The 23,313-nt window shown below is 45.1% G+C and overlaps 1 protein-coding gene across 2 annotated transcripts; it reads left to right on the forward strand.

The window, feature by feature from the left end:
• The first annotated feature begins 2,654 nt into the window (after positions 1-2,654).
• Positions 2,655-22,988, forward strand: SMIM13 (small integral membrane protein 13). Of its 2 annotated transcripts, none has more exons than XM_056521165.1 (3): positions 2,655-2,782; positions 15,373-15,462; positions 22,122-22,988. In XM_056521165.1, the coding sequence occupies exons 2-3, from the start codon at positions 15,387-15,389 to the stop codon at positions 22,313-22,315; spliced, it is 270 nt and encodes an 89-aa protein (XP_056377140.1). In that variant the 5' UTR covers positions 2,655-2,782; positions 15,373-15,386; the 3' UTR covers positions 22,316-22,988. The 2 variants fall into 2 exon arrangements, with proteins under 2 accessions (XP_056377140.1, XP_056377141.1); XM_056521166.1 differs by lacking the exon at positions 2,655-2,782 and adding an exon at positions 10,869-11,022.
• Positions 22,989-23,313: the final 325 nt, after the last annotated feature.

Consider the following 23,313-nt stretch of genomic DNA (forward strand, 5'->3'; position numbering starts at 1 on the left):
TTTTAGTTAAAATTTTTTTTTTTCATTTTCCCATCCAACTTTATTGAAAATTTGTCAAACACCTGTGGGGTGTTAAGGCTCACAATACCCCTTATGTTCTGTGAGGGGTATAGTTTCCAAAATGGGGTCACATGTGGGTATTTTTTTTTTTTGAGTTTATGTCAGAACCGCTGTAAAATCAGCCACAGAAAATTACCAATTTTGGCCTCAAATGTGCGCTCTCACTCCTGAATGTATAGGGCAACACCAGCATGTTAGTGTAGACCCCAACTTTTCCTTTTCATAAGGAGTAAAAGGAGAAAACGACCCCCAAAATTTGTAATGCAATTTCTCACGAGTACGGAGATACCCCATATGTGGCCCTATACTGTTTTCTTGAAATACGATAGGGCTACGAAGTGAGAGAGCACCATGCACATTTGAGGACTAAATTAGGGATTTCATAGGGATATTCTACTCCAGTGATTTCCAAACAGGGTGCCTCCAGCTGTTGCTAAACTTTCAGCATGCCTGGACAGTCAGTGGCTGTCCAGAAATGCTGGGAGTTGTTGTTTTGCAACAGCTGAAGGCTTTGTTTTTATTGGGGGGGATTGTGTAAGGGGCTGTATATGTAGTGTTTTCACCCTTTATTATGTGGTAGTGTAGTGTAGTGTTTTTAGGGTACATTCACACAGGTGGGGGTTTATGGTGAGTTTACCGCTAGGTGTTTCTGCCGCAGCTCAAACTTGAAGCAGGAAACTCTCTGTAAACCCCCCAGGAAACTCTCTGTAAACCCCCGTCTGTGTGAATGTTGAAGGGGTACTCTGGCCCTGAGACATCTTATCCCCTATCCAAAGGATAGGGGATAAGATGTCTCACCACAGGGGGTTCCCGTCGCTGGGGACCCCCGCAATCTTGAATTCGCCACCCACCTGTTTGAGCTGCACTCCGCGGCTATCAGTCCCCCTCCCATAGACTTGTATGGCGGGGGCGGGGGCGTGATGTCACGATACTCCAGCCCCGTGGTTGCCACCCGGCTGTTTGTGAGCTGGCACGGCAGCGTGCAGCTAAAACAGGTGGGTGGCGAATACAAGATTGCGGGGGTCCCCAGTGGCGGGACCCCTGTGGTGAGACATCTTATCCCCTATCCTTTGGATAGGGGATAAGATGTCTCAGGGCCAGAATACCCCTTTAAATCTTTTTCCAGAGCTTTGAAAAGCTCTGTATCTTACCATTTTCCTTGCTCACATTGTGTGAGCTCCTGGCATGAGAAAGTGGTTGTTCCCCAACAGGCACGATGTCACTGAAGGCTACGAGAGCTGTTCCTCACTATGCCCCACACGCACTTTTTTATGATAGCAACCGGGACTCACTTGGGTACGAAGCACACTTAGCAAGACTAAGGCATATAAAGTATTACTATTCTTGGGCTATGTTCACACTGTTGTGCTCTGACCTGGTCAGGTCCATTTACCAAATTTTTTTTTTTTACGCCAAACAGTTGGAGCACAGTTGGCCACTGCAGTTTTTGAGCCAATGCCAAAAGTGTATTCAAAAGGAATGAGAAATATAAATGAAGGACTTACAGTGACCCCTCGACATACGATGGCCCCGACATATGATAATTTCAACATGCGATGGCCTCTCAGAGGCCATCGCATGTTGAAGGCAGCATCAACATACAATGCTTTTTTATGTCGGGGCCATCGCATAAACAGCTATCCGGCAGCGCAGACTGCTTCAGCTGCCACCGGATAGCCGTTTACGGTGCCCCGTGAGCTCCGGTGATGGTCACTCACCTGTCCTCAGGGCTCCGGCACGTCCTCTTCGGGATCCTCTGCATCGTCGGCGCTCTCCATCGACGTCATCACGTCGCTGCGCACGCTGTCCCGTCATCCAATAGGAGCGGCATGCGTAGCGACGTGATGGCGGCGACAGAGAGCGCGGTTGCCGGGGAAGCAGAGGCCTTGTCGGAGCGTCGGGGACACCCGGGGATGCGGCGACATCCCGGGCAGCGGTAACAGGACAGGTGAGTACAACTTTCTCTAACAGTGGTCTACAACCTGCGGACCTCCAGATGTTGCAAAACTACAACACCCAGCATGCCTGGACAGCCAACTGCTGTCCGGGCATGCTGGGTGTTGTAGTTTTGCAACACCTGGAGGTCCGCAGGTTGTAGACCACTGTCCTATACTTTACATTGCACGGATCCCTCAACATACGATGGTTTCAACAAACGATGGTCCATTTGGAACGGATTCCCATCGTATGTTGAGGGACCACTGTACACTTCTCCTTCCTACTGGATCCACTTCTGGCTTTGGCTCATAATCTGCAGTGGCAGATTTCCAAAAACCTAGCCTCACTAAAGCACAACAGCCGTGTGAACTTAACCTTATTTATTTTGGAGCACCCTTACTTCCAGGGTGCTGCACAGGTGTCAAAAAGGGGTTAATGTTGCGCCAAACTGTATAAAACTGATACAAAGTTGTATTCGCCGTTATTATTGTCTGTACACCTAGGCGCCATCTAGAGGCCAGTCCCTGTGGTTACACAACGCAGGCGCCTCCCAGTGCAGCTGCCGCAGTATATACTCTCGCTATCAAGTGTTAAGAGAAGGCTGTGGGCGTGGCTAGTCTACGTCATTGCTGCCGGAAGAATACCGCTTTGTGATAGGCCGGCAGTGATTCCTCCGGTAACACGTGCGTGCTGGGGCGGGGCTATGGGGTGACTGTGTCATGAGCGGCCCTGGCAGCAGCTTCCATTGCATTGTCTGCGGTTCCCTGGGGCAGGCGGAGCACAGGTAAAGTGCACCCGTTCAGCACAGCACAGCACAGGGCAGGGGGTGCGGGGCCCGACATGAGGGCCCATGTGATCACGCTGGGTGGTTGGCAGAGACTTATGGCGGTGACTTAGGGCCCCAAGGGCAGAGGTGTATGTTAGCCACCTGGACCTCAACACATATGCTGTACCCCAGTAATTCTGAGGTCACTTCGTATAGCAGCAGCCCCCTGCTAGTGTGGAGGACGGGGCTGAGGTGACAGCAGCAGAGCCTCATCCTTCATATTCTCCCTATAGATAAACAATAGGGTGAGGCGGCACACTGCCGCCAGAGGGCAGCACATAATCCTGTGGCATCCTTCTTTCTGATCACAGTACATGTATGGGGAAGCAGTGTATCAATAAACCAGCATAGTATCAGATAATGAACAGATGTAGCAGAGCTGAACGTGCTAACTTTGAACTGTGTATAGTCAAAGGGGGAGATTTATCAAAACCTGTGCAGAGAAAAAGTTGCCCATAGCAACCAATCAGATCGCTGCTTTCATTTTGCAGGGGGCTTCTTAAAAATGAAAGAAGCAATCTGGTTGCTATGGGCAACTTCTCCTTTGGAAAGGATATCTCCCCCAAAATACCTTGCTTAGACACATGGGGGACATTTATCATTGAAAGGGTACCCCACACCCTTTTTTTTTACACCTTTTATTTACATCTAAGTTGTTTACGTGGCAGCGGGAAATTCATCAAGACTTCTTACTGTATACGATGAATTCACCGGAGATTTGCACGGGCAGGTGTAGGTTACGGAGATTGTAGACATCCTGCAGCTTGACATCTTCTCGCAGTGTTTACCTCATTACGTTAGCGTGTTCCGGAAATCCTTCAGTCCTCCCGTCTGGTGGTGTGCAAGAGACATGACGGACTCTGACAGGTCAAGAAAAAAGGCGCGACCCTCCACCTCAGCAGTCTTTAATCTGCTGGAGTCTATGGAGAATGAATCCATGGCCGAGGTTATCACGGACCCTGAACTGAATGAGGAGCCTGGTGAAGCACCTGTCCGCCTCCCGACCCAACAGAAATGGGGAAACGGGAATGAGTGTCAGCTCCTGGGGTGCAACCAAGTAGTGTCATATAGAAGTCTACCCACCCCTCTTTCCATGGCTTCCTGTGCATCCTTCTGTGGAGGTGGGAGAGAGCCCCGGTGTGCGCCTCTCAGTTTCGGTCACCATGCAGTCAACTCTGTGGGTGCGATCCTAATATCCCTATTCCCAAGCCCTTACCAATGTCATTAACCCCTAGCTGCATGAAGAACCATTAGCCTAACCTCTTACAGAAATCCATGATCATAACATCCCAAACATAATTCTACCCCGCAACAGTGGTCAGCAGTAGAAAGGGGCTGAAAGCCAGGAGCTCAGATCACATTTGGCTAATGTTAGCTATCACGCCCCCTCCCGTAGGCTTGCATTGAGGGGCAGAGTGTGACATCACACAGGGGAGGAGGCGTGATGTCACTCGCTGCCGGCCCTGTAGTCGCCTGTAATCAGACCCGGAGCAAACACACTCCGGGGACTGATTACAAACGGGGTGCCGCGTGCATGATCCCGGGCATCCCCAGCTGCGGGACTCCCGCGATCAGGCATCTTTTCCCCTATCCTATGGATAGGGGATAAGATGTGTAAGCATCGGAGTACCCCTTTAACATACCAGCTTCTTCACAATGGCCATCAACGTACGGAGGTCTAAAAGAAACACCCCTCATGCAGACAAGGGTGGCAGGACTAATTAAGAGTCTGTATTGCCATTTTTTTCTATTTAATGCGGCTTTTTGTAGAGTAGGAAATTTTTTACGCATACTTCAGGGTGGTGTACGTTTACATCTACGTTTAGAAATGGACAATAGTGCATTTTTTTTGCGACTTTTTGTAAAAGTCGCATGTGATAAATAAGGGTGCACTGCATATCTAAATGTGAAAAAAAAGTACACTGCAAGTAAAAAAAAAAAACTTAACAAACGTCTACTTTAATAGTCGCTGATAAACAAGTACTGGGTCTTAACAGCGCCAAGAATAGATGGAAAAAGTCTATATTCAATGATAAATCTCCCCCATAGAGCTCCTATGTTAAAACCACAACTCATTGGGACAGCAAACCCATCTCTGCTCATCATACCAGGCCTATCATACTAATCTGTATTCCATATGCACATAGTGGTAGATGGCACAGCGTGTCCATGTGAGGTGCCAGCAAATATTAAATGCAGCTTTGTCCTGTGATGCTGTTTTTTTTTCTCTCTAAGGGTGCATTCCCACAGGGCGTATACGCAGCGTATTTGACGCTGCGCAAAATTTATGGCAGCATTAGGAAATGCGCTGCGTATTCCTTGCTCACTATACACACAGGGCTTTCCGGCGGCAGCCCTGTGTGTGTAGTGAGTTTTGGAGGCGGGGCCATGTGCTGGCGTGTCTGTGATGCGTGGCTCCGCCTCCAAAACTCACTACACGCATAGGGCTGCCACCGGAAAGCCCTGTGTGTATAGCGAGCAAGGGATACGCAGCGTATTTCATGCTGTGCAAAATTTGCGGAATCAGCGGAAAATACGCTATGTATTCCTCACTCACTATACCCACAGGGCTTTCCGGCGGCAGCCCTATGCGTGCAGTGAGCCGCGCGTCAGTCACGCAGCACACGGCCCCGCCTCTAAAACTCACTACATGCATAGGGCTGCCGCTGGAAAGCCCTGTGTGTATAGTGAGCATGAAATACGCTGCGTATACGCCAGGTGGGAACGCACCCTCAGGTTGGGTTCACACCACGTTTTTGCAATACAGTTCCAGTATCAGGTTTTTGAATAAAAAAAATGGATTCCTCAAAACCTGACTAAACTGTATCAAAACGTATGTACAAATTTTAATCCGTATAATGTTTGAAAAATGATGTCCGGTTGCATTGTTTTTTAAGAAAAAAAAAGGATCAGTTTAAAATTTTTTCACTCCATTATGAATAAAGTTTCACTTGTTTGATTGAAATTTCAAGAAAAAAACTGTGCAAAGTCAAAAACCGTATGGTGAAAACCGTATGCAACCGTACGCACATACAGTTCTGTACAGTTTCCTTTTGACTCCCATGTTAAAAAAAATTAAAAAAAAACACGTTTTACGTTTCAATAAGCTTGTTCACCCGGACCAAAAACCGTGGTAGGCTATGGTTTTGGGTACGGGAAAAAAACTGACCAAACCGTACAGGATGCAAAACGGACACAACCAGATGCATCGTTTGGCATACTGTTTTCAATGGAGAGTCAATGCATATGGTTTTCAATATGGTTCCGTACGGCTTTCAAATTGAATACGTATACGGGAACTGTATTGCAAAAACGTGGTGTGAACCCAGCCTTAGACTTTTAGAAATGTTCCCCCCCCGAAGAATGAATGGGTTTAGGTTGCTAGGCAACATATAAACAATTCTGTGAAGTCAACACAAAGGTAAGAAAGGGGGGGGGGGGGGATTTATCAAAGTTGCCTATCTTCCGGATCAATATAGACCAACCTACATAGCGTAAGGCCGGTCTATTGTGCGCCTAATTTATCAAAAGGCGCACGGCTCTTGAAAAATTCTGCGCACAGACTTTAGGTTCTATGGTTTAGACTGTATTTAAACCTGCTCCAACGTGGTCTGACATTTCAGCGTACTTTCGCCCGATGCAAATTTTCGCCGAAAAGTCGCTATTGATAAACTCAGCACAAATGCATTTTTCCGTCTAAAATACCCTAGAATGCATCATGTACTAAAAATCCTTCAAAGAAAAAGTTGCACGTATTTAGACTGCGACAATTGTAGACAGGAAAAATTGGTCTAAATCCTTTGATAAATCTCCCCCATTGTATCCAGCGGTGAGACTGCTCTGCCAGATTCTTCAGTGTTTTCCAACCAGGGTGCCTCCAGATGTTGCAAAACTACAACTCCCAGCATGCCCGGACAGCCAAAGGCTGTCCGGGCATGCTGGGAGTTGTAGTTTTGCAACACCTGGAGGCACCCTGGTTGGAAAACACTGTTCTAGGCCATTGACTCCCCTGGATGCTACCTAGGAATAGAGGAAATGCTATATAGTATATGTCACAGATTTCTGCAGCCAAACCCGCTCTTCCTCCATGCCAGTGCTGTGAGCTCATAGGTATGAAATACCAAGTACCGTTGGCATTTATGAAGTTGGCATACAAAGGGGGATGGGGCAGAAATGAATATGATTATTGACATAGTCGTTTTTTGTGAGTCAATTGTATCACGTTGCATCCCTTGTTGTTTTCTCAGAAAGTGGATATGACAGTCATAGGCGAGGATCGTGAGGATACATAATACTGACTCAGAGGCGTAACTTGTAGCTTCTGGGCCCGGATGTGAAATCTGCAACAAGCCCCCATGTGCCATATTATAATACTGGTCCCTTATGGGGCAGATGTGCTTTTGGGGCCCCCTTAGGCATCAGGGTCCCGATGCTACTGCTACCGCTGCGCTCCCTATAGCTACGTCCCTGTGCCGCAGCTATATCCAGGCGTGTTGTGATCGATAGAATGCTGAGTTAGGGATGTGACTTGTTTGCTCAAGCTCGGCTTCTTATCTCCTTCCAGATGTCTGTGTTTTTTTTTTTTATACCTGGATTTGCAGCCCAAGGTAACCACAGTACAGCAGTAGTATCAAAAGAGGGGACCTCTAGCTATTGCAAAACGAAAACTCCCAGCATGCCCGGACAACAGTTGGCTGTCCGGGCATGCTGGGAGTTTTAGTTTTGCAATAGCTGGAGGTGCACAATTTGAAGACCACTGCAGTACAGCAATTACTAGTATGCAGACGTCGACCTGGGCCGGTCCATTGGGACTTTTGGGTTTCTGCTAAAGAAGTATTTTTCTAGTGCATATTCTTTACAGCTTGGCCATATGTTGTCAAAACTTGATAGACTGCAAAGGGTAAGGAGCAACATTTCAGCCTGTTTCATGCCCAGTATCCAGCAGATAAAGTATTGTTTATAACATCATAACTATCCCACTCAGTAGGCATGCTCCATGGCTGGGACCCGTCCTAGGAGTCTGTATATCAAAGCCTGAACGGGAGGTTTTTATTGGTAGAATCGCATAGAGCAGTGGTTCTCAACCTTTTTTCGTGACTGTACCCCCTGAAGGGTGAAAGTATGTCCGCGGGTGCCGTTCGCGTGGAAAAAAAAGTCATAAAAGTACTTAATTTCATAATAGCGTGTGCTTACCTTTCTAATGCAATACTTAATCCCCTTGTGCCATTATTCCCCCTCCGATCCCCCTGGGCCAATATGAGATGCATACGATAAAACTCTCCCATACTGCGGCGTTGCACTTAGTTTAACATGCTTACCAGGCCTGTGTCTATCCCGTTTGACGGGAGTCGGAGGGCCGCACTGATGGGTGACGTCCTTCTGCGCTGTGCCGGCACCTCCGCACAACGGCAGGGATGTCACACGTCAGGCATGGCAGCCACTGCAGCTCACGTAAAGTGGCCGCAACCACAGCTCTGGCAGCGGTACAATATAGTGAGTTGCCGCAGTGACTGCAGCATCCAATTCCTGCTCTGCGCTGACAAATACTGGCCAATGCAGTTCCAGTATTTGTCAGAAAAATGCCGTACCCTGTATAACCCTTGGCGAACCCCTGGCATAGAGGTACTTAGGCTATGTTCACACGGGAGAATTTCAGAAAAATTTAGCATGGAAATTCCACAAAATTGAAAGAACATTATGTTCTGCTGTTCCTAAGCTTGCTGAATGGAATTACAGAAATTCTGTGTCCTCAGAACACAGAATTGCGCAGAAATTCAAGCCCCATTGACTTCAATGGGATTGAGCTGCGGAAATCGGCAAAATATAAGACCGGTCTTATATTTATGTGGAAAGCTGAATTATCTCAGAGGAATGCCTACCTTTGTCTGAATGACACTGAAGAATCCCATTAAATCAGTAGATAATAAATTACGACAAAATTTTCCTTGGTCAGTGACAAGTGTATTCTAAACACCATAACTACCAAAAAAAACAAAAACACATTAAATTAATAGTTCATCAAAACCTGTCCAAAGGAAAGGTTGCCGAGTTGCCCATGGCAACCAGTCAGATCACTACTTTCATTTTTCAGAAGCCTTTTCAACGCAATCTGGTTGCTATGGACAACTCGGCAACGTTTCCTTTGGACAGGTTTTGATAAATCTCCCTAATATATGTACCTTATGAAATAATCAGGTCATGTTCTCACACACCAGAAACAATGCCTCCTTTTATTTACAATTTGTTATAAAACAGTTGTAAATAAAATATGCTTTTTATACAGTGTGTGAACATGGGTTTACACGTAAAAAAATATTATTTATATACTTTATTGAGGAGAGGGTGGGCACAGTTATAATAGCTATACATAAAGCTGAAAAGTATACACAGGATGCTGAATAAATGATAGATTGCTGATTACTGGAACAAATCTCCTATGGGAAGTAAATACATAGCTATGGAGCAACACCAGTAATTAAATAGCATCAAAAATTTTTATCGAGAAAGTGTCCAGAGTCCCCCCTGAGCCAACTCAGGAGGACATGGAGGCTGAGTGGGATGAGGCAGGAGGACATGGAGGCTAAGGAGAAAGAGACAGGAAGACACTGAGGCTGAGTAGGAAGGTGAGGAAGGAGGACATGGAGGCTGAGTGGGATGAGGCAGGAGGACATGGAGGCTGAGTGGGATGAGGCAGGAGGACATGGAGGCTGAGTGGGATGAGGCAGGAGGACATGGAGGCTGAGTGGGATGAGGCAGGAGGACATGGAGGCTGAGTGGGATGAGGCAGGAGGACATGGAGGCTGAGTGGGATGAGGCAGGAGGACATGGAGGCTGAGTGGGATGAGGCAGGAGGACATGGAGGCTGAGTGGGATGAGGCAGGAGGACATGGAGGCTGAGTGGGATGAGGCAGGAGGACATGGAGGCTGAGTGGGATGAGGCAGGAGGACATGGAGGCTGAGTGGGATGAGGCAGGAGGACATGGAGGCTGAGTGGGATGAGGCAGGAGGACATGGAGGCTGAGTGGGATGAGGCAGGAGGACATGGAGGCTGAGTGGGATGAGGCAGGAGGACATGGAGGCTGAGTGGGATGAGGCAGGAGGACATGGAGGCTGAGTGGGATGAGGCAGGAGGACATGGAGGCTGAGTGGGATGAGGCAGGAGGACATGGAGGCTGAGTGGGATGGGGCAGGAGGACATGGAGGCTAAGGAGAAAGAGACAGGAAGACACTGGGGCTGAGTAGGAAGGTGAGGAAGGAGGACATGGAGGCTGAGTGGGATGAGGCAGGAGGACATGGAGGCTGTGGGATGAGGCAGGAGGACATGGAGGCTGAGTGGGATGGGGCAGGAGGACATGGAGGCTAAGGAGAAAGAGACAGGAAGACACTGGGGCTGAGTAGGAAGGTGAGGAAGGAGGACATGGAGGCTGAGTGGGATGAGGCAGGAGGACATGGAGGCTGTGGGATGAGGCAGGAGGACATGGAGGCTGAGTGGGATGGGGCAGGAGGACATGGAGGCTAAGGAGAAAGAGACAGGAAGACACTGGGGCTGAGGAGGAAGGTGAGGAAGGAGGACATGGAGGCTGAGGGGGATGAGGCAGGAGGACATGGAGGCTGAGGGGGATGAGGCAGGAGGACATGGAGGCTGAGGGGGATGAGGCAGGAGGACATGGAGGCTGAGGGGGATGAGGCAGGAGGACATGGAGGCTGAGGGGGATGAGGCAGGAGGACATGGAGGCTGAGGGGGATGAGGCAGGAGGACATGGAGGCTGAGGGGGATGAGGCAGGAGGACATGGAGGCTGAGGGGGATGAGGCAGGAGGACATGGAGGCTGAGGGGGATGAGGCAGGAGGACATGGAGGCTGAGGGGGATGAGGCAGGAGGACATGGAGGCTGAGGGGGATGAGGCAGGAGGACATGGAGGCTGAGGGGGATGAGGCAGGAGGACATGGAGGCTGAGGGGGATGAGGCAGGAGGACATGTCTTTTCCCTCATCTTCCTCGTGTAGGCTGAAGTGGAGGAGGGAGGACATAAAGGTGCAGCAGTGAAATCATTATTTGATCTTGCTGCCTGTTTTGGCTTCTGTAATCAGCAGCCGCCCATTCCCCTCTTATGCACTGCTGTGGTGGCCGTCAGTTCCATGTGTTAGGAGGAGGAGCCAACCCAGCAGGGGTCTAAAGAGACACAGCAGTGCAGCCTTTGTAAGTGTTACAGTGATTAAAAACCACTTTTAGCATTTAGATCAGATATGACAAACGTTGTTGATCACACTGGATCTTATTCCTGAGACCCACTGCCACCGTGAGATATATGCAGTAAATAATGTTTGGGCACACAGCAGAGGTCAGAATGAAAAGCGCCATTTTTAGTAGATTTCTCTGCAATGTGTTTAGGGTGCCATGTCACATGCCCAACCAACCAAGGTACTAGTATATTTTGGAGTGTAGCGAGCATTTTGATTCCTTATGTGTTTTCCAGAACTTAAAGGGTTATTTGGTGAGAAAATGTTTTTCTTCAATATGCCTGGCATTAAAAAAATATATAAACATGAACTTTCCTCCTGCCACTCCTCCAGTATCTCTGCCCCAGTCTCTGCTGCCATCCTTTTCCTGCTTCTGGAGCCTGACACGAGTCACAGCAGCTCAGCTAGTTCGCTGGCCTCAGTGTTGTCCCGCCTCGACCAGTGATTGCCTGAGTGGCAATATGACACATTGGGCCAGATCGTCTTCCTGGTATCATACATGGTACAAAGGTGCAGGCACCATCATTTAGGGTATTAAGAGATGAAACCTACCGTACGTTTGTGTTTCCATTGCCTTCAGCTAGCAAACATATTGCAGCTGTCTTTTCCTTAGGCCGATGGTCTGAGAGGCTGACAGACTCACAGTGGCATGCTCCCAGCATGGAGCCCTGTAAGTTAATTGTACTGGTCAATCAGGAGGGAAGGAGAACTTTTCCCTGCAGCGCCCCCAGAAACAGAAATGCATATGACTTAGGGAGGGGCGGTATACCGGTTCATACCGAATACCGAAATTTTTGGGCTGCACGATATGAATTTTTCCCATACCGCAATACCGGTATGGCCCCTCCCCCTTGGGAATGAATTATCAGCGCAGCGCTGTCCCCACATCGGGGAACTAATCATGTGACCCGCCCTGTTCTACTCCCCCCCCCCCCCCCCACCAAATCATGTGACCCACCAGCGCTGTTCTACTCGCCCCACCAAATCATGTGACCCGCCAGCGCTGTTCTCCTCCCCCCCCCAAATCATGTGGAGTTGTAGTTTTGCAACAGCTGGAGGTCTGCAGGTTTGAGACCACTGGCGTACACTGTACCCTATGCCTGGGCTGCAAAAGATAAAGAAAATAAACTTTAACTTGCCTACGTCGGCCTTACGCTGGGGACTGGAGCATCGGACAGCCGTCAGCCTATCACTGGCCGGAACGATGTCCCGCCCCGGCCAGTGATAGGCTGAGTCCACTGTCATGTAAGAAGCCGGCTTCTTACAGGAAAGTGGGCTCAGCCTATCACTGGCGGGGGCAGGACATCGTTCCGGCCAGTGATAGGCTGACGGCTGTCCGATGCTCCAGTCCCCAGCGTAAGGCCGACGTAGGCAAGTTAAAGTTTATTTTCTTTATCTTTTGCAGCCCAGGCATAGGTATACAGCGTACGCCAGTGGTCTCAAACCTGAAGACCTCCAGCTATTGCAAAACTACAACTCCCAGCATGCCCGGACAGCTGTTGGGTGTCCGGGCATGCTGGGAGTTGTAGTTTTGCAACATCTGGGGGTCCGCAGGTTGGAAACCACTGGCGTACCAGCGCCGGCGGCCCCCAACAAAGAGGAGGAGGGCAGTGCTTGCGGGTGACATATGTGAGTAGCACTCCGCTGGGCTGATAATTAATTGGGGGGGAGCAGAACAGCGCTGGAGGGTAACATGATTTTGTGGGGGGAGCAGAACAGCGCTGGCGGGTAACATGATTTGGGGGGGGGGGAGCAGAAGAGCACTTGCAGGTCACATGATTTGGGGTGGGGGTGAAAGAAATAGTTATATACCGTGGAACCGCCATAAGTTACAAAAATACCGTGATACACATATTTGGTCATACCGCCCAGCTCTAATATGACTCTTTAAAAATTGCATTTTCAGTATTTGAATTGTATTCCAGGATTAGCTGGTCTTCACATGTTATTTTTCCTCTATTCTCTGTATTCGGCCATCTTTAGCAGTGTCAGTCTTCTACTGGAGCTGCATAGTGTGTGCTCGATTGCTGCTCAACCCCCAATTCCTGTGATTGGTGGCGGTCCCATCGGTCAGACCCTCCCATATCAGTCCCGTAGATTGTAATACGTTTTGATTCTGGTGAGCGAAAGTTGGGGACTGGTACACAATGTAAATCATAAGGCTGCATAGTTTTTCATTATACAGTTATGAATAAATTATATTAAGGTAAAAAACCTGTTCACTCAGCTTAGGAAGTACTTTTAAAGTTATAGAAAGTAATAGAGATATGAGAAAGCCACAGACTTCATGTGTCTGTAAATGAAGTTGGTTAAAGAGAATATTTACATATTTATTTTATTTTTCAGCATTATACAAAGAATATATTTGTATCTTTGCTCTAAGGGAGCTTGTAATGCACATGGACGGCCAACCTGTATTTGAGAGCTGGGTTCACACAAATGGAATCTCCTGATGGAATTGTGGCTGGAGATCCCTAAGGGGGACCAGGACTGATTGCACTGATGTCTCGATAGACGGCAATGCATTTTTAAATAAACATTCTTCTGTGTATTCACTCAGAAATGCAGAAACACATTGCTCATGCTCTCCATAGAAATCACTGACCTAAGCATCATAAAACTTTCAACAAATCAATGAAAGATTGAAATAGACGGCGCTCACCATAATTCTTCTGCTTCTTCTTTATTAGAAAATGATACATATTACAAAGTGGGTAGATGCAAACAGGGGGGGTACCACAAGGCTACAGCAGCCGTTTCACACCTCTTAGTGATTCATCTGGGCTCATAGTAAATGGATCAGACATGTATATTTATGTGGGCGGGACATATAAAAAAAAAAAAAAAAAAAACAATCACCATTCTCTCACCACATCACGTAATACTAAAAAATACAAACTAAAAGCTGCAATAAAAAGAGTTAAATAAAGGAGCTCATATCGACCATAAAACCAAAAGGTCCAGTAGCATTTGTCCTAATTATCCATCGACTCTTGCTGCAGCAATTATTTCTGACTCTGCACTCCTGGTTCATTAAGCACTCGTTCTAAACCTGCAAATCGCAGGACCACAGGTTTTCCTTTTGTGTGACTCTACTACATGGGAAATCAATCGGGACGCTCCTCTACCTGTACGCATAGAGTAGAAATGCTCCCTAATCTGAGTAAAGAGTTGTCTGATAGTTTTCCCATTGTAGAAAAAGCTGCATGGACATATACTACGTGGTTAGAACGACACATGATCAGATCCTTAAAGGGGTAGTCCAGTGGTGAAAAACTTATCCCCTATCCTAAGGATAGGGGATAAGTTTGAGATCGCGGGGTGTCCGACCACTGGGGCCCCTGCGATCTCTCTGTATGGGGGCCAGGCTCTCCGGCCAGATAGCGGGTGTCGACCTCCGCATAAAGCGGCAGCCGACATGCCCCCTCAATACATCTCTATGGCAGAGCCGGAGATTGCCGAAGGCAGCGATTCGGCTCTGCCATAGAGTTGTATTGAGGGGGCGTGTCGGCCGCCGCTTCGTGCGGAGGTCAACACGCCCCCTTCCCGCGGGCTGCCGGGGCTCCGTACAGGAGATCGCAGGGGGCCCCAGCGGTTGGACCCCCCGCGATCTCAAACTTATCCCCTATCCTTAGGATAGGGAAAAAGTTGTTCACCACTGGGTTCACCACTGGACTACTCCTTTAACTGGCTCAACATTGCCTATTTTCAGAAATGTATAGCCCATATTATACATACAAAAATTGCACTTGACATTCCCTTTTGCTGTTAAATCTTTGAGCCAGTTTTTTCAAGGTTGTTTTTCGAGGCATCTTTTATTTTATTTTATTTTATTTTTTTCTTTAACACATTTCCTATTGTTATATTCTTCCTATAAGCGGGTTATTTTTGGCTGTAGGTTTTAGATCCTCCTCCTTTGCGTCTGCCCCTTTGTAATATGTGAGTATCATTTTCTAATAAAAAATGGAGCTGAATAATTATGGTGAGTGCCGGATATTTCAATCTTTCATTGATTTGTTGAAGTTACCTGTTGTTGGATGCCAGAGCACCACGTATAGTACAGCTATTGAAGACTTTCTTTAACTGTTCAGTTTAATGTCTGATTGTGCATCGGCAGTGCCGGACTATCTGTTCTTAGTTTTAGTTGCCATCATAAAACTCTAACACATGAAATTAGCCTAGTTCAACAAGTTCTAGTTTTATAACCTGTATGTCGTATTATGTAATGATGTATGTCCCATGAGCATTTTGTACCCTGTTTAAAATGTTTTTGGCTACCAATGTGCTGATATCTGATTTTGTATTTTAGGAACTAAATAAAACATGTGGCAGAGTGTTGGTCTGACGTTTTTGGTCTTCGTGGCCACGTTAATCTGTGTTCTGCTCTTTATGCTGTGTGGTGAGTACAGTGAAGCATTTTCCCCTATTGCTGAGCTGCTGATCTTAACCCCTTAAGGACCAGGCACATTTTGGCCTTAAAGGGGTACTCCGCCCCTAGACATCTTATCCCCTATCCAAAGGATAAGGGATAAGATGTCAGATCGCCGAGGTCCCGCTGCTGGGGACCCCCGGGATCCCCGCTGCGGCACCGCGTTATGATTACAGCACAGAGCGAGTTCGCTCTGCACGTAATGACGGGCGATACAGGGGACGGAGCAGCGTGACGTCATGGCGCCGCCCCTCGTGACATCAGGGCCGTCCCCTTAATGCAAGTCTATGGCAGGGGGCGTGATGACCGCCACGCCCCCTCCCCTAGACTTGTATTGAAAGGGGCGGGACATGACATCATGAGGGGCTGAGCCGTGACGTAACGATGCTCCGGCCCCTGTATCGCCCGTCATTACGTGCAGAGCGAACTCGCTCTGTGCTGTAATGATAGCGCAGTACCGCAGCGGGGATCCCGGCGATCTGACATCTTATCCCCTGGATAGGGGATAAGATGTCTAGAGGCAAAGTACCCCTTTAAGGACTAGGCAAATTTAATTTTTACCTTTTTTTATTTTTTTTATTTTGTTTTCCTCCTTGCCTTCCAAAAATTAGAACTTAAAAAAAAATATATATATTTCCATCCACAGACCCATTTTTTGCGTCACCAGTTCTACTCTGTAATGACATCACTTATTTTACCATAAAATGTACGGCACAACCCAAAAAATATGTGGGAAAATTGAAAAGAACCGCAATTCAGCAAATTTTGGAAGGGTTTTGTTTTCACGTTGTACACTTTACGGTATAAATTAAGTTTTCTTTATTCTGTGGGTCAATACAATTAAAATGATACCCATGTTATGCTTTTCTATAATTTTATAACCTATCAATCTTAGAGACCACTCAAAAGAGGACTATGTGTAAAAATAGGTATTCTTTATTAAGAAAATAATACAAACAAGTTTAAAAGCAAGAGGCATGGACACAGAAAAAGGTGGGGGCTTTTCTATAATTGTACCACTTAAAAAAAAAAATCTCAAACTATTTTAACAAAATTAGTATGTTTGAAATTGGGCTGCTCAGTCGGGGTGTTCGGGACCGCCGCGGTGAAACCGTGGCGTCCCGAACAGCTTACAGGACACCGGGAGGGACCTTACCTGCCTCCTCGGTGTCCGATCGGCGAATGACTGCTCCGTGCCTGAGATCCAGGCAGGAGCAGTCAAGCGCCGATAACACTGATCACAGGCGTGTTAATACACGCCAGTGATCAGCATAGAAGATCAGTGTGTGCAGTGTTATAGGTCCCTATGAGACCTATAACACTGCAAAAAAAAGTGAAAAAAGTGTTAATAAAGATCATTTAACCCCTTCCCTAATAAAAGTTTGAATCGCCCCCCTTTTCCCATAAAAAAAGTGTAAATAAAAATAAACGTGGTATCGACGCCTGCGTAAATGTCCGAACTATAAAAATATGTCGTTAATTAAACCGCACAGTCAATGGCGTACGCGCAAAAAAAATTCCAAAGTCCAAAAAAGCGTATTTTTGGTCACTTTATACCATTAAAAAATGAATAAAAAATGATCAAAAAGTCCGATCAAAACAAAAATGGTACCGATAAAAACTTCAGATCACGTCGCAAAAGATGAGCCCTCATACCGCCCTGTAGGTGGAAAAATAAAAAAGTTATAGGGATTAGAAGATGACATTTTTAAACGTATAAATTTTCTTGCATGTAGTTATGATTTTTTACAGAAGTCCGACAAAATCAAACCTATATAAGTAGGGTATCATTTTAACTGTATGGACCTACAGAATAATGTGTCATTTTTACCGAAATATGCACTGCGTAGGAACGGAAGCCCCCAGAAGTTACAAAAAGGGCGTTTCTTTTTCTTCGATTTTGTTGCACAATGATTTTTTTTTTTTCCGTTTTGCCGTGGATTTTTGGGTAAAATGACTAATGTCACTGCAAAGTAGAATTGATGATGCAAAAAATAAGCCATAATATGGAATTTTAGGTGGAAAATTGAAAGGGTTATGATTTTTAGAAGGTAAGGAGGAAAAAACGAAAATGCAAAAACTAAAAAACCCTGAGTCCTTAAGGGTTTAAAGCAGCATCACTAGCTTTAAACAATCTTATTCATCCACAATTTTGATAAGGTGCCAATAATTTTGTCCAGCCCATGGAGTTTGGTGTGACATTATGTCCAAATTTATTTTCCTCTCTTTTTTTAGTTTAGTTCCAATACACACAAAGGGAATAAACATGTGTATAGCAAAACATGTGTTACTGCAATCCTTTTCTGTGAGAAATACTTCATTTTCTTGAAAAATTTCAGGGGTACCAACATTTACGGCCATGACTGTATATGTCACGTGACACTCGCACACCCCCTCAGCCCCCCGCAGTAACCAATGGTAGGGGGTGGGTGTCAGCCAGTAGAATGAGATGGGGCTGTGATGCTTAAGGACATTCTATGGCAAAACACATTGTACTGCACTACACCGCCCAGCTGATTTGCTCACGGTCAGAGGTGAGTAGTTTTTTTTTTTTTTTAGTTTTTTTTTTTTTTTAGTTTTTTTTTTTTTTTTTCCTCCAACCTAAGCACACATGTGAAAGAATTTCAAGACAACCCCCTTAACTTTACTCTGGTCATAAAAATCAGTAACAGAGCAATAATAACAGGAAACAGACCATCAGTGTGCACCTTTGCTCAGACTTGCACTGTAGAGTAGAATCTTTGCAATATTTTTAGTTTTATATTTTTCAACCTTTGAAGCAATGCCTACATTGTTTTTTCGGACCATACAATGAGACCTAAAAATGGCGGACATCTGCGATCGTGATCAATACAGATCACGGCATCTGCAGCATTGTGGTCACTAAAATGGATGATGGGATTGCCTGCAGCGCTGCCGCGGAGATCTGATCATCCAGAACGGCAGATGGAGGTCCCCTCGCCTGCCTCCGCTGCCTTCCAGGGGTCTTCTGCTCTGGTCTGCAATCAAGCAGACCAGAGCAGAGGATGACCGATAATACTGATCAGTGCTATTTCCTATGCATAGCACTGAACAGTATTAGCAATCGAATGATTGCTATAAATAGTCCCCTATGAGGACTATTAACCCCTTAAGGACCCGGGCTTTTTCCGTTTTTTCATTTTCAATTTTTCCTCCTTAACTTTAAAAAATTCTATATGATGGCTTATTTTTTGCATCACTAATTCTACTTTGTAATGACATTAGTCATTTTACCCAAAAATCTACGGTGAAACGGGAAAAAAAATCAATGTGCGACAAAATTTATGAAAAAAAAAACACTTTTGTAAGTTTTGGGGGCTTCCGTTTTTACGCAGTACAATTTTCGGCAAAAATGACACCTTATCTTTATTCTGTAGGTCCATACGGTTAAAATGATGCCCTACTTATATAGGTTTGATTTTGTATCACTTCAGAAAAAAATAATGAATACATGCAGGGAAATTTATATGTTTAAAATGGTCCTCTTCTGACCCCTATAACTTTTTTATTTTTCTGTGTTCAGGGTGCTATGAGGGCTAATTTTTTTGCGCCGTGATCTGAAGTTTTTAGCAGTACCATTTTTGTCCAGACTTTTTGATCACTTTTTATTCACTTTTTTGTGGTATAAAAAGTGATCAAAAATTAGCTATTTTGGACTTTGGAATTTTTTTGCGCATACGCCATTGAACGTGCAGTTTAAAAAGAGGTGTATATTTTTATAATTCGGACATTTCCGCACGCGGCGATACCACATATGTTTATTTTTATTTACATTTAAACTTTTATTAGGGGAAGGGATAATTCAAAGGGTTAATGATTTTTTTTTTTACACTTATGCAATATTATAGCTCCTATAGGGGGCTATAACATTGCATTAACTGATCTTTAACACTGATTGATCCATTCCTAAGGGATATGATTCATTCGGCGATTGGACAGCGCAGGAGAAGGTAAGAAGACCTCTTCCTGTGCTACAGCTGTTCGGGATGCCGCGGCGATCCCGAACAGCTCCGTGAGCTAGCCGGGCACTTTCACTTTCATTTTTAGCCGTGCGGCTCAGCTTTGAGCGCGTGGCTAAAGGGGTTAATAGCGTGCGGCACAACGATCGGTGCCGCGCGCTATAAGCGGCGGGTCCCGGCATCACTATGACGCCGGGCCCGCCGCGATATGATGCGGGGTCGCCGTGTGACCCCGCGTTATATCGCAGGACCGGGACTCGTGTCGTACGCGTACGTCATGGGTCCTTAAGGGGTTAAAGTGTAAAAATGTAAAAAATAAATAAATTGAACCCCCCCCCTTCCCAATAAAAACGTAAATTGTCCCATTTCCCCTACTTCACCCCCCAAAAAGTGTAAAAAAATAAAATAAAATAAAATGTATATACATATTTAGTATCGCCACATGCGTAAATATCCGAACTATTAAAATAAAATGTTAATGATACTGTACGGTGAACGTAAAAAAAAGTCCAAAATAGCTGCTTTTTTTTTAAATATTTTATTCCAAAAAAATGTATTAAAAGTTTTATATAAGCAAATATGGTATCAATAAAAAGTACAGATCACGGTGCTAAAAATTAGCCCTCATACCGCCGCTTATACGGAAAAATTTAAGTTATAGGTCTTCATAATAGGAGGATTGTAAATGTACTAATTTGGTTAAAAAGTTTGCAATTTTTTTTTTATTTTTTTATTTTTTTAGCACAACAGTAATAGAAAAGTTTGTTATTACAGGTATCATTTTAATCGTATTGACCCAAAGACTAAAGAACACATGTTATTTTTACCATAAATTGTACGGCGTGAAAACGAAACCTTCCAAAATTTGCAAAATTGCGGTTTTCTTTTTAATTTCCCCACACAAATAGTATTATTTTTGGTTGCGCCATAAATTTTATGGTAAATAAGTGATGCCATTACAACGGACAACTGGTTGTGCAAAAAACAAGCCCTCATACTAGTCTGTGGATGAAAATATACAAGAGTTATGATGTTTTTGAAGGCGAGGAGGAAAAAAAAAGTCCTTAACCCCTTAAGGACACATGACGTACTGGAACGTCATGTGTCCGCTCCCGATCTATGACGCGGGGCCACGGCGTGGCCCCGCGTCATAGCGGGTCAGGCACGGCCTCTAACAACGGCCGGGACCCATGGCTAATAGCGCGCGGCACAGCGATTAGAGGCCGGGCCCGACCCGCTATGAACTTTGAACGCTGCGTCTAAAGTGAAACTGAAACTATGCCGGTTAGCTCAGTGGGCTGTTCGGGATAGCCGCGGCTAAATCGCGGCATTCCCGAACAGCTTACAGGACAGCAGGGAGGGTCCCTACCTGCCTCCTCGCGGTCCGATCGCCGAATGACTGCTCAGTGCCTGAGATCCAGTCATGAGCAGTCAAGCGGCAGAATCACCGATCACTGGTTTCTTATGAGAAACCAGTGATCAATGTGAAAGATCAGTGTGTGCAGCGTTATAGCCCCCTATGGGAGCTATAACACTGCAAAAAAAAAGTGAATAAATATCATTTAACCCCTTCCCTATTAAAAGTTTGAATCACCCCCCTTTTCCCATAAAAAAAAAACAAAACAGTGTAAATAAAAATAAACATGTGGTATCGCCGTGTGCGGAAATGTCCGAATTATAAAAATATATCGTTAATTAAACCGCACGGTCAATGGCATGCGCGCAAAAAAAATTCCAAAGTCCAATATAGTGCATTTTTGGTCACTTTTTATCAATAAGTCCGATCAAGAAGTCCTATCAATGCAAAAATGGTACCGTTAAAAACTTCAGATCACGGCGCAAAAAATGAGCCCTCATACCGCCCCATACACGGAAAAATAAAAAAGTTATAGGGGTCAGAAGATGACAATTTTAAACGTATTAATTTTCCTGCATGAAGTTATGATTTTTTCCAGAAGTAAGACAAAATCAAACCTATATAAGTAGGGTATCATTTTAACCGTATGGACCTACAGAATAAAAAATCAGGTGTCATTTTTACTGAAAAATGTACTACGTAGAAATGGAAGCCCCCAAAAGTTACAAAACTGCGTTTTTTTCTTCTATTTAGTCTCACAATGATTTTTTTTTCCCGTTTCACAGTAGATTTTTGGGCAAAATGACTGACGTCATTACAAAGTAGAATTGGTGGCGCAAAAAATAAGCCATCATATGGATTTTTAGGTGCAAAATTGAAAGAGTTATGATTTTTTAAAGGCAAGGAGCAAAAAACGAAATGCAAAATCGGAAAAAACCCTGGTCCTTAAGGGGTTAAGGCCCAAATGGACTGAGTCCTTAAGGGGTTAAATAAGTAAAAACATTTTACGGTCTGAAAAACGGTTGTGTTTTCAGCTTCTAAAAAAGGGGTAGAAAAGCTTGGAACATAGCTTAATAATTACAGCTCAAAAATGAAAAAAAATTCTTTAAAAGGTGTCTGTAGAATCTGAATGGATTCCTAAGTGTCTCTCTTCAGCAGGAGTTATTCGGGTTATGAATAACATACTAGTCCAAGTACCTTCAAGCCAGAGGTATATTTCGGCATGCAGACTGAATAAAATGACAGCAACCCTTTTCTTCCCTTAGTAACAACTTTTTTTCTGTTGCTCTTAGGTTGGTACGTTGTGTGGCATCTCTTCTTGTCTAAGTTTAAGTTCCTCAGAGAACTTATGTGCGACAGTGGATCACTTCAAGTAGATAGTGAGACATCAGAATCTATTGCGGAGTCAGAATCTCCATCCACTCCACAAAGAACCAGACCAAAGACAGCACGGCAGAGGAGAGTCCCAGCGGATGAAACAACTTAAGATTCCGGTCATCCATGGACTTTGTGGGAATCTATGACACTAGCATATGCACTGTAGGAGGCAACACTATGACTTTGGAAATAAAGCAGCGCTTAGATCACAACGATCATCCACCCTCTTTGTTAGAAATATGTATGAAGCTTCATCAATGGGTGGAAATCATTCATCGCATGACCTTAGCCATGCAGAAGAAACCTACATTGTAAAGCTGCACCATTTCTCCTAATAGTTCATTGGATGAACTTGGCTGCTCAAGTGTTATCTGCTCTGCCCCTACAAATGCTGGATTATATAGTATATCAGAACGGTCAGTTTGTGCCTCCAGTAGTACCCTCTGGGTAACAAAACACCAGCCTAACATGCCTTGTAATGAAGTCATTGATTTGTTCTGTCGCCATGATGTTATGTATAGCTTAATGTGACAGCATCCTCCACCATGCCAGTTTACGGTTTCCCTCGCTGCTATTCCTGCTTTGTTAATGTATCATCTATCTTGCTGTTTATTTCAAGCAAGAGCAACACCCTATAGGAACATTGTAAATCAAGGTTATCAAAGTCTCTACTGCAAGTTACTAGCATTTTAAATATGAAACAAATCCTGCCAATATTTCATATGATACAGCATACCATTTTCACCACTGGTCAAACTCAATGAAGTAGCGTGTTCCTTCTTGGTCCTGGACGTGTGTCTAATTTCACACTGGATGTTGCATCAAAATGGGCATAAACATAGCCATAAAGACACATGGTGGCTTGTCAGCGGCACTGATGTACTATTATTCTTGTCTTACTGTGAAATTATCAGCACCCAGTAACAATGAAAGTGTAATTGTTCCTTTTTTATGTTTACATTACAAGTTGTTACTCTCTCCATACAGAATTCTAAGCGGTCATATCTTGGACAAGCATATTGGCAATATGAATGCTATCAAATGGGTGTTGCTCGTTGATAGTAGCACTGTATATGACTTTGTAAAACTTCATATCGTTAGATTTTT

Source organism: Hyla sarda, chromosome 5, assembly GCF_029499605.1.
Source record: "Hyla sarda isolate aHylSar1 chromosome 5, aHylSar1.hap1, whole genome shotgun sequence".
Classification (NCBI taxonomy): Eukaryota; Metazoa; Chordata; class Amphibia; order Anura; family Hylidae; genus Hyla; species Hyla sarda.

Bases quoted from the DNA above. Each gene is read 5' to 3' on its own strand.
- SMIM13 (XM_056521165.1), top strand. From the start codon at position 15,387: ATGTGGCAGAGTGTTGGTCTGACGTTTTTGGTCTTCGTGGCCACGTTA. The intron at 15,463-22,121 runs GTGAGTACAGTG...TGTTGCTCTTAG, and splicing joins TCTGCTCTTTATGCTGTGTG to GTTGGTACGTTGTGTGGCAT.